The 15014-nt window shown below is 42.7% G+C and overlaps 1 protein-coding gene across 10 annotated transcripts in view; it reads left to right on the top strand.

Annotated features, from left to right (window-relative positions):
* Nucleotides 1-5728, top strand: part of pik3r1 (phosphoinositide-3-kinase, regulatory subunit 1 (alpha)) — a 33529-nt gene extending 27801 nt beyond the window's left edge. For 5 of the 10 annotated variants that reach the window (XM_064309471.1, XM_064309476.1, XM_064309479.1 and 2 more), the window contains 8 exons: nucleotides 274-372; nucleotides 507-687; nucleotides 803-928; nucleotides 1047-1189; nucleotides 1326-1502; nucleotides 1631-1705; nucleotides 1800-1970; nucleotides 2122-5728. In XM_064309471.1, coding sequence (XP_064165541.1) covers nucleotides 274-372; nucleotides 507-687; nucleotides 803-928; nucleotides 1047-1189; nucleotides 1326-1502; nucleotides 1631-1705; nucleotides 1800-1970; nucleotides 2122-2311 — 1162 coding nt within the window. In that variant the 3' untranslated portion in view covers nucleotides 2312-5728. The remainder of the gene's footprint in view (nucleotides 1-273; nucleotides 373-506; nucleotides 688-802; nucleotides 929-1046; nucleotides 1190-1325; nucleotides 1503-1630; nucleotides 1706-1799; nucleotides 1971-2121) is intronic. The other 5 variants (XM_064309470.1, XM_064309475.1, XM_064309477.1 and 2 more) reach the window with 1 other exon arrangement.
* The last annotated feature ends 9286 nt before the right edge of the window (nucleotides 5729-15014 follow it).

The raw sequence follows: 15014 nt of genomic DNA, 5'->3' as shown, positions 1-15014 counted from the left end.
CCAAACAAAAATAGCTCAGGCTGACTCAGTGTGTGCAGTGTGCTCATCCTGGGCTTCGTGTGCTGGGTTAATAATTGCATGCGGATACTTTCGTTTTTACATTTTATTGAAATGAATTTGCATTGCAGCGGCGTGTGGTGCGAGTGCAGAAAAGGCCTCTTGTGTTTTGTGACTTTGGAGAGTGAACTTTGTCTGTGCATCAGCGCAGGAGCGTATTTTAAGCCCGGCTTCAGGTGCGCGCCTATATTTGAACCTGTGCCATTGGTCCCGCAGGGAGGAGGTCAACGAGAAGCTGAGGGACACGGCCGACGGTACTTTTCTGGTCCGCGACGCCTCCACAAAGATGCACGGAGACTACACGCTTACCTTGAGGTACCATTTCATCCCCCCCCCCTCCCCTGAGTAATGCGTCCCCTTCCAGGAGAATCACTTAGCATTCATTTACAATATTTAACACGTTTTTTTTGTTTTTTTTTACTAAAGTAGTTTCTTACCGATCTCTACAGGAAAGGGGGCAACAACAAGCTGATAAAGATCTTCCACCGGGACGGCAAGTACGGCTTCTCGGACCCGCTGACCTTCGGCTCGGTGGTGGAGCTCATCAACCACTACAGGCACGAGTCCCTGGCCCAGTACAACCCCAAACTGGACGTGAAGCTGCAGTACCCCGTGTCCAAGCACCAGCAGGTACACAGGGCGCCTCTCCTCTCCGAACATGCCGGTCAGCAGTGTTCATTTTTTTGCAGAAGTGGGCCCGCAGTACTTTGAGGTGCTAATGTGCCCCCTTCCCCCACCCCCTCAGGATCAGGTGGTGAAAGAAGACAACATCGAGGCGGTGGGCAAGAAGCTTCACGAGTACCACCTGCAGTACCAGGAGAAGAACAAGGAGTACGACAGACTGTACGAGGAGTACACCAGGACGTCGCAGGTACGGCTCGGGTCCAGGACCCCCCCCCCCCGGCTCCAGCGGGGCGGTTAGTGAAGAGAGTGCTCGGGTTGAACCCTACGCACGATGTTAAGCGCGCCTCTGACTTCCCCCCCCGTAGGAAATTCAAATGAAGAGGACGGCTATCGAAGCCTTCAACGAAACCATTAAAATATTCGAAGAGCAGTGCCAAACGCAAGAGCGGTACAGCAAGGAGTACATCGAGAAGTTCAGGAGGGAAGGAAACGAGAAGGAGATCCAGAGGTAAACTCGCAAAACCCCTCGAGCTTTTGGAGAATATCGCCCGGGACGATATTCCTTCCACCCTCCTGTGGAGACGAAGCGAAAAAATGAAAATAATTGCGCGTCCTGTCCGTCCCCCTCCCTCCCTCCCTCCCAGGATCATGGTGAACTACGAGAAGCTCAAGTCGCGCATTAGCGAGATCGTGGACAGCAAGCGGCGGCTGGAGGAAGACCTGAAGAAGCAGGCGGCCGACTACAGGGAGATCGACAAGAGAATGAACAGCATCAAGCCAGACCTCATCCAGCTCCGCAAGACCAGAGACCAATATCTCATGTGAGTGCTTCTCGCCCATGGACCCGCCCTTCCCTTTTTAGGGTTTCTAAGTGACGATACCTTCCCTCTCCTTTCGAATGCCGTCTAACCCCCCCCCCCCGTCCCTCCCTCTCTCTCCTGTGCTGCAGGTGGCTGACCCAGAAGGGAGTCAGGCAGAAGAAACTCAACGAGTGGCTGGGAATCAAGAACGAGAACACGGAAGAGTAAGTGTCTCTCTCCCCAGCGCCCCCCCCTGGTCCTCCACGGTCCCAGACCTCCGTCTCACCCGCTCTCCTCTCTCTCTCTCCCCCCTCGCAGTCAGTACTCTATGGTGGAGGACGACGAGGACCTCCCTCACCACGACGAGCGCTCCTGGAAGCTGGGCAACATCAACCGGACCCAGGCCGAGTCGCTGCTCCGCGGGAAGAGGGACGGGACCTTCCTGGTGCGGGACAGCAGCAAGGCGGGCTGCTACGCCTGCAGCGTAGTGTACGTACGCCCCCCCCCGACGGCTCGCGCCCCCCGAACCGCCGTTCGGATTCCCCCCTCGACCGCGCTCCGCTTTTCGTTTAGCCGTTCCCTTGAAAACGCAACCGTAGCCTGACCCTCTCCCCCCACCCCCCTTTCCTCTCTCCTGCAGTGTGGACGGCGAGGTGAAGCACTGCGTCATCAACAAGACTCCGACGGGCTTCGGGTTCGCCGAGCCCTACAACCTGTACGGCTCGCTGAAGGAGCTGGTCCTGCACTACCAGCACACGTCGCTCGTGCAGCACAACGACTCTCTGAATGTCACGCTGGCGTACCCGGTGTACGCGCACCAGAGGCGGTGAGACCCCGCCAGAGCGGGGGGGAAAAGAGACAAAAGAGAACTCGAACCCGGGACTCGCTGCGGGAGCCCCCGAGGGGGTCCTCTCTGCCAACGGGGTGGGGGGGGGGCGGGGGCGGGGCCGGGGACGCCTCGTCTCGCGCTCAAGCAAACGGCGTCCGGCTGCATTTTTGTATTTTTCGCAGACCCGCCCGGAGAACCCCGGAGAGGGAAAAGACTGTTTCAGGGCAGCGGATCTCTGGGCAGCGCGGAGCGATGAATGTAGTTTTCTCTCTCGTGTGCTCTTGCAGGAAGAAGCACAAAAAATCAAACGGGAAACTGCTGAACTGTCTCCCGAAGCGGAGGACGTCACGAGGCCTTTTCTTCACGGTGCTTGTTCTTTTCGGAGCTTTACCAGCTGGAATGTCAAACGCTGATCAAACGCAGATTTTTTATTTTATTTTTTGTTTTTTTTTTGTACAGTTTTTTCCTCCCATCCTTGTTTTTGTTTCTCTCGTCCCACCGAGTGTGTGTGCGTCGGCATACGGATGTGTATGAGTGCACGTGCGACCAAAATGGCCAGGGCGGGGGGGGCGGTCGATACAGTCGTGTTAATTGTCCATTAACGAAACTTGGATAAATGTAGCAAGATGGCACTTTTTTCCTTTTTTATTTTTGCAGACAAAATAAGATTCTCTGGAAAAGACTTTCTTTGGAAAGGAACGCTCATTGCAAAATTAGTTTCCCCCCCCCCCTCCTTTGAAAGCATTATAGTGCAGACTTGAACTTCTGAACTGTGGACATGCAAAAGTAAAGGGCAGGATGAGAAATGCTCATGGTATAGACACACACATGCGCACACAAGATCCATATAACGCCATTAAACATATTGTTCAAAACCAAAATTATTCTGTTTATTTTCAGATTTAATGCCAATTCTGCTATGCAATTCTGTATCTCCCTTACTTTCTTGAATTACATTTTTTTCCACATGTAGCTACCCATAATATAAGCTTGTTTTATCGCTTGAAACATTTTATTGTTTCATCATGTCAGTGTCCAACAGGCTATTTTGTGTCAAATGCCAGGACATTAACCGACATCAGTTTTAAAAAATGAAAATATACTTACTGCTTTTTTTTTTTTTTTTTTTTTTTTTTAAATCAGCAACTGGTCTGAAGTCCACTGTAAAAAATATATATATAATAAAGTTTTATTAGTTTTTACTTCAAACTCATTTCTCATAGGCAGAGCCTGTTGAGGAATTAAAAGCTGCTTCAGTCAATAAATAGAAAAATATTTCAAAAGAGCCGCCCTTCTGTTTTTATCAAAGATCAATTCCTGAAACTAAAGCACTCAGAGAGGTAAGGGAGAACTCTTAGATATAGATGAATATTGTAATCAGTTGGGTGCATGTCTAACCTATGAAGCACCATGGTGTTCACATGCATTTAGGCCTATCTTCACAGTAAAGACAGTGTAATTGTTTTATTTTGTAATATATATTTTTTTCACGCAAAGGCAGAGTAAAGCAACTTGGTGTGTTGGAATGCCGCAAAATGTAATTGAAATGATCAGTTATGAGATGAAAAATGTTACCTTTCTCATTCCTAGTTCACATAGTATTTTTTCTGTATCAGAAAATTCCTTATGAGTGTTTACATGGATAGAACAATTCATGTCTCTTAGTCCTGAATTTTGATGCTAAAATCCACGCTATGCCAATAAATAGTAGTTCTGTTACTCTGAGAAAAATAAAGTACCAAAATGAATTTAGCTGCCAACCGAATACCTGTTTCTAGTAGTACATCTTTTCATCACAGCTGTATTTTCATTTTGATAATTGTCATTTCTTGTATCATTTTTCTTTCCATTGTGAATAAATCTCAAATTATTGCTTACAGTACACCTGTAGCTCATATAATGGATGATGAGGTTGATACTACACCACAGTTCAGTGATCTCTGAAGATGTGAATTTGCCAAGCAGCCTTGCTTTGTACTTGCTGCTCTTGACATTACATTTCAGCCCTGTGCTCTGTAAAAATGTGTGGCAAGCGCAAATGAAAATGCAAGCATTTTATGCGATAGATTGATGTTGCCCCCCCCAGATTATTATTATTATTATTTTGGAGGATAACAACTTTCTCATTTTTTTGTTGAAATAAGGTGTGTTTGCCTTAAAATAATCTAGATGTTTTGCATTACTTCCCCGGTCAGCTCTGTTTTGAACCTAACCATTTATGTTGTGTAACTCTATTAGAGATTTCTTAAAAATTTACTAGTATATTTTCAATTCCCTTTCTTTTGGAAAATGTAATATTTTGTCACGTCCATATTTAGTTCTAATCTTTAAACATTTAGCTGCATCCTGTATGCAGAGTAATCTTTGTGCAGCCGAGCCTTTTTCACATCCTGACAGGAATGGGTAGAAGACTAAAGAGGGTCTACGCAAACGTTTGTCATACAGCCATCATAAATGTGGTACCAAAATTATAACCTGTAAGGAGTTGTTTTCTCTTGATTTGCAAAAAAAAAAAAAAAAAGGCAGGCTAAACATTTGCTAACGGTGCAAAACATGAATGTGAATAATGATGTCCCTGGTGTAAACTATGTTTACAATCTTTTTTTTTTTTTTGTTTCCAAGTGTCTGACCTCTGAGCTTATGTTGCCCCAAAAGGGCTTTGGAAATATCCTAAGGCTAAACTATATAAGCGCACATGTCATTTACAACAGTGCAATGGAAAGATCGAGGGTTATATTCATGCTGTGGTATGGCACCAATGATAGACCAGTTCTTTTTTTATCATCTCAGCTGCTTGAGAAGGCTTTTACTGCTCAGAATCAGGCCTGTGCATCAAAACCAGTGCAACCATGCCAAACGATCACAATGTACACTTTATTTTGGCACGCATTACTTTTTTCATTGCAGTGAACTCATTTCACTGAAGCGATGCCTGTTCCTGGTGCACTGGACATTTCTAAAGAGAACACATCTAAGCAAATTCTTACCGGAGCCCATGAACTCAAATAGTGGCAGCCATCACATACAGAGGTTGTATGCTTTGGATATTACCCGAGGGGAAGTGAATATCAAAAGCACCCCTTGGGCAGGTACTGGTTTGTTTAAGTTCCTAGAATTTGTGGCCCATGGTCTTACTCGTTTCACTTGATTTTTTCCCAACGTGTCGTTCTTTGGTTCCTCAGTCGCTGTCCCTGTGAAAACCAGCACTATTTTGAGGCTTCGATTTTTCAAAGTAATTAAAACTAAATGATGAACTAAAGATAGACAGATGAATGAAAGATCAGGACTGGGTGGCAAGCCTGAGATGATGGAAGTTGCAGATGTGTTGATCAAGATTTAATCAGTGTTCCCCTGTTTTAAAACTGCTTCACACCTGTATTGGGCTTTGTTAAAAGAAAATAAAAAGTTGTTTTTTTTTTGCAACAAGACTTAATTGTTGTTTTTTCTCTTTAATCCCCAAGTACTGATGTTGTGTGGTGTCTTAGCAGCCATGATGTGAAAGCCCCTTTTATTTCAGCAGAACATTCAGACCTGTGGTAAACAGACATTCAAAGGGGTCCTTCTCTTGTATGAGGATATTTGGAGTGTCTCTTGAGGTTATTGAAATTCAGTGGTGCACCATGCTGACACTGTACCGATGTTATCAGATCAGTGAGAACAGAACACAACTTTGTGCGCCAATACTAAGAGCAGACCTTTTCCATTTCCTGACTTTAAAAGTCTTAATACTAAATTTTAAATTATTTTTTGGTTATTGTTGATTTTTTTATTGTTTTCTTTTTTATTTAATATGTTCATTTGTGTCTTTTTTTTTGGTGTGCGCTCTGATGTATGGTATGGAGTATTGAAGACCCACTCTGCTACAGTACTTGCAGAGTATTCATTGAACGTTGTCCCACAGGTTTTTGAACGTTGGTTGTGGGCCAATATCTAAAACGGACATGGGTGAATGAAAACCAAAAGAGAGAGCTATGCCAAGTATGCACTGTTAACCTGACAGTAGGAAAACTGCTCTGGCATAGGGTTGTGTCTGTTCCTCGCTGTGGATGGGATATCTAAATACCACTGTGACGCAGGGAGAATAAAGGCAGTGGGGCTGGGCAAAACGAAGAACTTGCCCCTGGGGCAAGTCAGCCATGACTGAATGCAAAGAACAAGTCCTTGTCCTGACTTACATAACATTTGCCCAGTTCTTTGGGGAGGGTTCACTAGGGGTTGTTTCCATACGAGGGGGCTTGACCGATCAACCGACGAAAGCCAGATTATTCGGACAACGTGCGAGGTGTGTAAATATAGACTGAATTCCCAATACAATACATTCCTCATGTCAGTGCCGAAATGCTCCAGGTGAGGACACACGTGTTGTTAAATGCATGACACAAATAACAAATATTATTACTGTCCTAGGGGCATGGTGCAGCTTTATACCGGAAATTAGCTTTCAAGGTCTGCTCACTGAGATTGTTTCACAGAATTTCAGCAAAGCAATGTTGTGTTCGCTTTATTCAGCTTGATTGCTCAAGCAGCCTCTTTGACACCTCGTACAGCGTCAGAGTCAAATGGAAAACGGAAACCGCAACACATTCGGCCTGACCCTTCCTTGAACAGCTCAAACTGGCTGAAACTTGATCTGGGTGGTCTCAATCTCTCTATTTCTGAATTTAGTAACAAAATGTCAGTGGTTGAGGTGTTTGTATTCAGGGTTTGAGATATCTGCGTCACTGAATAAACAAGTACATTTTTGCACAGCATGACCTTTTAAATCCTCGGTACTGCAACATATAATAATCTGCAAATTGTTACAGAATGGTAAATTCTTATATATCACCTTCAACTCAAGAATCACTGGGTATTAGTAGAAAATGGGAAGAAAATGAAGGTAAAACCTGTTTAAGTATTTAATTTGCTCAAGTTTTACATTTTGAATGTTCAGAACAAGATGTTCAAAAGGAACCCAATGATATGAGTATCTTCAAGAGATGTCATGGTAGTTCTGTGCAAATCACTGATGAATTCTGAAAATGTAGAGATTAATCATCATTTGTGTGGAATAAACAGAATGGACCAAAGGAAGCAATGAGGTAAAGGGTGAGACAAAGAGAGACTAATAAAGAAGAGCCTTAGGGTAGAAAATCTTTTTTGATCAAAGTTTAGAAAGTCAAGTCTGAGCAGCAGAATTCCTTGATCAAGAGTTGTAAGAAATATAGAAAAATCTAGAGTATATCCAAGTAGTTCTTAAAGCAAGTACAGGATTTTTATGTTAACATCATAACCTTCTGTTCAGCTTTGCATGGTCAACAGAGTCATGCAAGAATGGTTCACCAACAACATTGTAAAGCCTGCATTTTCCAGCTAAACTTGTACAGGTATAGCAACATCCCGAAGCTTAACTGACGAAATTCCACCCCTGAGGAGTGCTGCACGTTGCCACCTTGTCCTTTATCAGAAATGAGGAATGGCTACTGTGCCCTGACTGAGTGGGGGGAAATCCCCCACTGCTTTTGATTGCTCAACCTTTTGCACATACATTGTCTCAGTTTAGAGATGTGTTGTAATAGCTGACGCATGACTGTTACTGGTGAGACTGTAGAGTAAAGCTGAAGGTCTTTCCCTCAGTGGGTAATCATGCAGGTCAGTGAACCAGCCGATTGGGATGGAGCACCTTACATCCATCTCACTCTGCCCCCAGGCCAACATTCTAACCTCAGTAGAAGAAATCTTGTATGGGTATCCAAAATACAAGTCCCACTAAAGGGATAGTACAACTTTTAGGGAAATTCATTTTTGGCGATCTTAGCCTTAGTTAGATGATAAGATTGATACCAATTTCATCCATGTGCATATCCAGGACAAAAATATTAGACAATATGCTACCATTATGAAAGGCTACATACAAAAGCAATGTTAGCTTTGCTAGTTAGTGAACGAAATACACCTTCCAGCATCTTCAAATGCGATAGCACAGTTAGCTTATAGCCTGTCGATTGTGGCTGTGTCTCAAAACCTCACCAATGATGTTAAACAAAATGGTGGCTGACATTATATATGTAAACAGGAAATAGACTGCAAGTATACACTAAGCTATTATTGGTGCATGATTACTCTAAATGAAACCTGAACAAAAGGCAGAAAAACAGGTGCTGGAGCTGATTGGCTCTTTTTTTTAGACAATTGCAAAATTTCTGTATATCTCTTAAAGAAGCCAAATCTGAGTTTTATTTATCAGTAACTACATAAGCCTTATGAATTTTCAAATTTTGGAAAACTATAAAATTCTTATCTTATCCCCCAGCACTAACTGTAGGACGGAGTGTAGCACAGTGGGTAAGGAACTGGACTTGTAACCGAAAGGTCGCAGGTTCAATTCCCGGGTAGGACACTGCCGTTGTACCCTTGAGCAAGGTACTTAACCGAAATTGCTTCAGTATATATCCAGCTGTATAAATGGATACAATGTAAAATGCTATGTAAAAAAGTTGTGTAAGTCGCTCTGGATAAGAGTGTCTGCTAAATGCCTGTAATGTAATGTAACTGTAATGAGTCACCCCATGCATTGTCAAGGACTCTGTCACTGTGCCTGGAGAACATGGCATGCTGAACTGTTTTAAAGAGCATTTCATTGCCTCTGGCTCTTTGTCTGAACTATGATCTCTTCTTACTCTGTGAAATCCATGACTCAGTGTTCGTGTGGATCACTTTATGTTTTAAACATTATGTTTCTCAGTTGCTGACTTACATAAAGCCCTAAAATTGGTATATCCCATGAACCTGCAGGACCTGATAGGTTGGTATATATATGCTGAACTGTAGATTTTGTCACACCACTTTTGACATCTTTTTAACGTCACTTTAGGTTCTAATGAAATTCCCAAGATCTGAAAAACTGTGTATGTTCTCCCTCTGTTAAAAGGAGGGTGAATCAAGTGAAATCTTTTTCCAGTTAACTAGTAGTTTGTATCTTGCAGTGTAGCCTCTGTAGTTCTGTTTGTTAAGTCTTCTGTGGACAGTAGTCCCTGACACATCCACGCCTGCCTCCTGAAGAGAGTTTCTGAACTATCGGACAGGTGTTACTCAACTGAGAGCAGAGCTCTTTCTTCTTAATGATCTTCCAAATTGTTGATTTTGGTAAGGCTAAGGTTTGGCCTACATCTGACTGTTTTTTCTTCTTATTATTCTTTCATTGGCGCAACTCTGGTCCTTACAGTATGTTGACAAATGTCAGTTACAGACAAGCCTAGAATCAAGGTTAGATACTGAAAGCTCATCAGCTTGGTGCACTGAAATGGGAGGGGGGGGGCGGATATATATAAAAAGTGCTGTTGTTTCTATATGGTGAAAGCTGAATGTATAAAATGCCCTTTCATAAAAGATGAGAATCTGCACTTCAACCACGTTGTTTGTGAATTGTTTTGTTACACACCTAAAATTGCGGAGTCCAGAGCCAGGTCAAGAAAAAAATATGCCTTTGTCCCAAACGATATGGAGCTCACTGTATGTGTGTCTGCATGTGTGCCTGTGAGTGTGTGTCTGTCTGTATGTGTGTGTATACATGGGTTTGCATGTGCATACTTGTGCGTGCACTGCAGAACAGCAGCTTGACACGAGAGCGCGGGGCCGCCTCAGAGTGCTATAAACAGACAGGGATCAAGCCACAGTAAACCAGGTCAGCTCCAGGCCCTCACTGAACTTATTGACCGTAGACAAGCAGAAATCCTGAGTACAGTCAGATCCAGCAGGGAGCTACTTATGTACATATATCTGTCTGTTGCCACGCAACAGCCCATGCACATCCTTTTCATTAAAATGGTGGTGTACGTTAGGCGTGACACATGTAAAGCCTTAACGTACATTTTCTTCACTGATCACTGAGCACGTATAGCCCTGGGAATGCATGGCTTTTCAAACATCAGAATAAGCCTTCTAAAACAATTAGGCATCTAATTGATTCAATGATTCATTTTTAATAATTGTTCCACAATAATGGCAGGCAAGGGGCACCATACTCAGGGCACAACTGGCGAGAAATAGATAACAGAGCAGCACGTTGTCTTATGAAAGTAGTACAGCAATCGACAGTGAAGACACTATCTCGATCTGCTGGCTCTTTCCCTAGTAATAATAGCTGGTTTAGATGGATTCCCATAGTGTTAGATCACCACTGATGACATTAATGGTTTTAAGTCTCCCACAATTCTGATTGATGGCTGTAATCTGCAGAAACTATTTCAGGATAGAGATTTATTATTGTTAAGCTTATAAATGAGGCCAGGGGTCGCCAGCAGCTGATGATTTGTGTTATGACGCAACCATTATGGGCAAGACAATGGGTCCAGATGAAATCTTTTAATAAACTTAACCTGCTTGAGTGACTGTTGAATCCCTCTCTCTCACCCTTTGTCTCTCACGATCTAACCCCCCCCTCCCCCCCCATACAATCTCCTCCTTTGTTTCTCTCCCTTTCCATTTCTCATTTCCCTTCTGCTTTTTACCCTCATCCTTTTTTTATTCATTCCACTATTTCTTTCTCTTTCCCTCAGGTTTTCTTTTTTCTCTGTTCAACTGCACTACTTCCTTTCTCCCTTCCTCCCTCACTCCCTGTTTTTTTTCCCTTTACCTCTGTTCATCTCCATTTCCCTTTAATTTTTTCTCCTTTTTATTTCATCCTTTCTCACTCACTCTCAGTCTCTCCGGTGAAGGAGCTTGGTCACAGAGGGAGAGGCAAGAGGGAGCTATGCCTGCCTTTATTACAGTCCGTACTTCAAGTGCAGCTCAGCTCTCAGGGTGTCGCCTGTGAACATTGTGCCCTTATTAAATGTGCCGGAGACGAAGGGTCTCATCCACTGAAAGCCCCAGGGTGGGGAGGGGCCAGGAGAAGAACAGATATGAGTTTGACATAGAAAAAAACCCCTCGCAAAACTCAGCTCACTTCATTGCAAGATTTAATCAATCAGGTGCTGAAGTGTCTGCCTGATGCGGAGGCTTTCATATGACAGCGCGTGTCATCGCACCCAAGCCCTGGGTCTGGAGGCCGGTGACACAACTCGACGCACGAGAGATTATGCGGCAGATTAGCAATTCTGCTTTATTCTAATTAATATTGAAGAAAGTGTTAAAAAATTGTAAAATGATAAAATGTCTTGACTACACCACACAGGAACATCTCCTGAATGATAGATACACACATACACTAAAATCCATCAAAAAATAAATCAATAAAATTATAAAATAAAAAAATGAAGACATTTTATGGGCAAATGTTCAGCCCTTTTGGGTCCCTTGTACTGTTAGTTTTAGGCTTTTAGCATGAGCACTCACAGTAAAAGAGTGAAATATTAAATTTTTTTATTGTGTTCAAAGGGTCAGATCCACACATCAAAAAAGTAAGTCGTGGAAGAGAATTTAGCATTATGAGAAAGCTTCTACACATTAATTGAGACTAATTTATCTACATTAATCCTTGGCTGTGGTGGTGTTCCCTTGACAGCATATTTTGGCCATAATGCTCATCTGAATTCCAGCTATGTACCATACACCTGGTTTAAGCTCAATTAATCATGAGGAATCCATTAATGCAGAACAACATTCATCAATATGCTAATACTCCTCCTCCATCGTAACTCATTTCATATGGAATAATCCCACATCAAGCTCTAAGACTGAGGATTTAATTCAGGTGAACGTGATATACAAGATTCAAACCTCTTTATCCACATTATGATTAGGTCTGACAGATTAAAATAAATATATATATTTACAGAATTAATGAACTTTTCCAAGTTATCAATTAGTTTGGAATCATCTACATTCAGAGCTGGTCTCTCAGGAAGTACAATCATGCAAAATCATGCAAGAATGAGTTCTGGTCTAACCATCCAACTACTTTCAAAAAGAAACAACTGACATGTTTTGGAGGATTTACAGTGGGGCTATGTGGAGCAAATATCACAGGGGCTGTGATCTTCAAATTTAAATTAAATAAAAATATGTAAACTTACAAAATACACATTTTTAAATTTGAGTACGCACACATTATTACTACTACTTACTTCTATAACAGCTACAAATAATATCACAAAATAATTTGTCCTTCTAATGCTCTATGCAGAGTGTCAAACACTATAATATGGAAAACAAATACCTTAAGAAAAGTTAAAATGAGAAACAGCTATTGCATTTTTAAAAAAAGATGAAAGCAAATGCCCCAACAGGGCCACCATACTGGAGGTTTGCAAAGCCAAAGTATCAGTGCAGCTATTACATTTGCATATGACCTCCAAATCCAAGCGACTTGACAGCTTCAAGTTTCAGACATCAATATACTTACCATGCAATCTGCCTTTTAATGCGAACTGTGAAAGGCACACAAGAGGCAATGGGCTCGTGTCATACCGATACACGAAATGGTTTGGTTGTGTGTCACTCTGTGGTGAACTGTAGCAAAGTTTCAGGTTCCTTTTTTGTCTGCAGGTTATCTTAGGTACATTCCAAGTAACAGTGTTCAGTACAACTATTACATCTGTAGGTTGGACCAACCCTTGCCTGAGTGATTGCTGCTATGTTGAATGGCACGGGATCTAACAGTGGCTAATTTACACAGGCCCTCAAAGGTTCAATCTTATTTCTTTGTGCAAAAGAGTATTGATAAATTATATGGGGCCTGGTGGCCTCTAAGCACTTTACAATTAAAGATTCAAGCTTACCTTAATCTCCACCAATATACATGCACCCACCTGAGTGATGCGTGACAGATGTTTTGTGGGCGAATGCGCATGACACATCAGCTGAGGTGAAGGGGGAGATAATTATTAAGCCAGTTAAACTGAGGGATGAATAGGTGGGCAGACTGAGAGTGCTCGGTTTGGAATTTTAGACAGAACCCGGGGGGGAAACCCCTGAAACTCCCCCAAGTGTTCTAGCTAAATTCCCCCACATTAAAATCAGGTGTACCAATCTATGATATGCAATCAATTGTGTGCATTGGGCTACTTTGGCTACTACTGTGAACAAGAGTTTGAGAATAATAACTTACACTGGCATACACTCAAGGCTTGAGCCACAACATGTGTGTCCTGGTGTCCTGCACCCTGCCAGGTTTTATTTGTATATGAAAGCACAGCCGGCAGCTGAGGGGATTGTGATAAAGCACCCTGACTCTCTACACTCCGGAGAAGTATGTCTTGCCTATTTTAGGAGCCATATCCTATATCAGCTCCTTTATATAATGTGTTTTATTGCTAAATTATAAATATCACACTGATTGCATACGTCCCTATAGGTTATACAGTGTGGTCTATAAGTATTTGGACAGTGACACAATTTTTGTAGTTTTGGCTCTGTAACAAGCACATTGGATTTGAAATGAAACAATGAATATGAGGTTAAAACGCAGACTGTCAGCTCTACAGTCTATAAGAATATTATTAGAAGAATTTATTTAATTCTATCGTTGCTATGACAACGTAAGTGTGGCAGAATTTTGCACCCTAGGTTCCAGCTTGGATTTAGTACTTAAAGTTTCATGTATTCTTATATTTCTTATCTTACTTGCATATCTGTGTAGACAATCTTCTACCATTTTCAGTGATTAATATGTAGTACAGCAAACAAAGATTTTTACCGTTATGCAACTTCAGCATATTTGAGGATCAAGGTTTGTTGCACAGCTGACCGCGTCGTTACACAATCTCTGAAATGTTCTCAGAACTAGGGCCGCTGCTAAAATAAACAAACATTGTACTTGGGCGTATTTCTTATGATGATACAAGTTATATTTATGACTTCTGAACCAATGAAGTACAACAGAACATGAGTGTTTATGAACATGGTCCAAGAAAATGCATTCAGTAAGTCAAGATTTGTACCTTGTTGCAGGTGAATCTGTACCTTTCATAAATATTGAAACTCTCCCACAGAGTAGTGACGTATTGCACTATGACACAGTAATTCCACCATCTGAATACACATATCTATGCTTGGGGGGAGCTATGTTATTAGCTATGTGAGCCATGTAAAAGCTGAACAACAGTATTGCCTAGATAAAATTGGCGATTTCAACAGAACATTGGCAAGAGTAGTCAGCACTGAAACATGGGTTATGGCCAGGTCAGATTAGAGAAGTTCATCATATCCTCTATTCAGGTAATGCCATACGAAGCTGGCGTATGAGGTAGAGCTCACAGAGAGACACATTGTGGTGCACCGAAGCGCTGTGACCATTGTGAATCGCTTGAGTGGGCCCGTAAAATCCACTGGGAGCACACAGCGGAGAAACAGCGGGCAACACGGTTCAGATATCCAGCTTACACGGATCCACTGACGTTTGGGATCTAGGCGTGAGCAAACGGCAGGTTGAATTGAGAAACATCGGACTGGGGTTCAAAGTGCAGTCCACGCACAGTGAGCGGCGAGAGAGTGAAAGAAGGAAAGAGAGTTCTGAATTACTCAACGAATAGTTAATGTTTGGCAGATGAGTCTAGAGTCGGGAGGATGAGAACGAGATCACGGATGCAGCTCCCCCCCCCACTCTGCTCTAGAGTGGCAGTGCCGCTCACACGCCAAGTAACATACATTTCATGGCTAATCCTCCACTGGTCTGATTAAACTGGGGGGTTGGGAAGTTGAAAGAGGTGCTTCCGTTGGTTTCTTTCAATCCGCTCTGCCCCTGCTGGTCTTTGGTTATCATAGGAGCGATAATCCCACACTGA

Source organism: Anguilla rostrata, chromosome 14, assembly GCF_018555375.3.
Source record: "Anguilla rostrata isolate EN2019 chromosome 14, ASM1855537v3, whole genome shotgun sequence".
Lineage (NCBI taxonomy): Eukaryota > Metazoa > Chordata > Actinopteri > Anguilliformes > Anguillidae > Anguilla > Anguilla rostrata.
The sequence above is the reverse complement of the archived record's forward strand: the minus strand, read 5'-3'. Positions and strand labels throughout refer to the sequence as shown.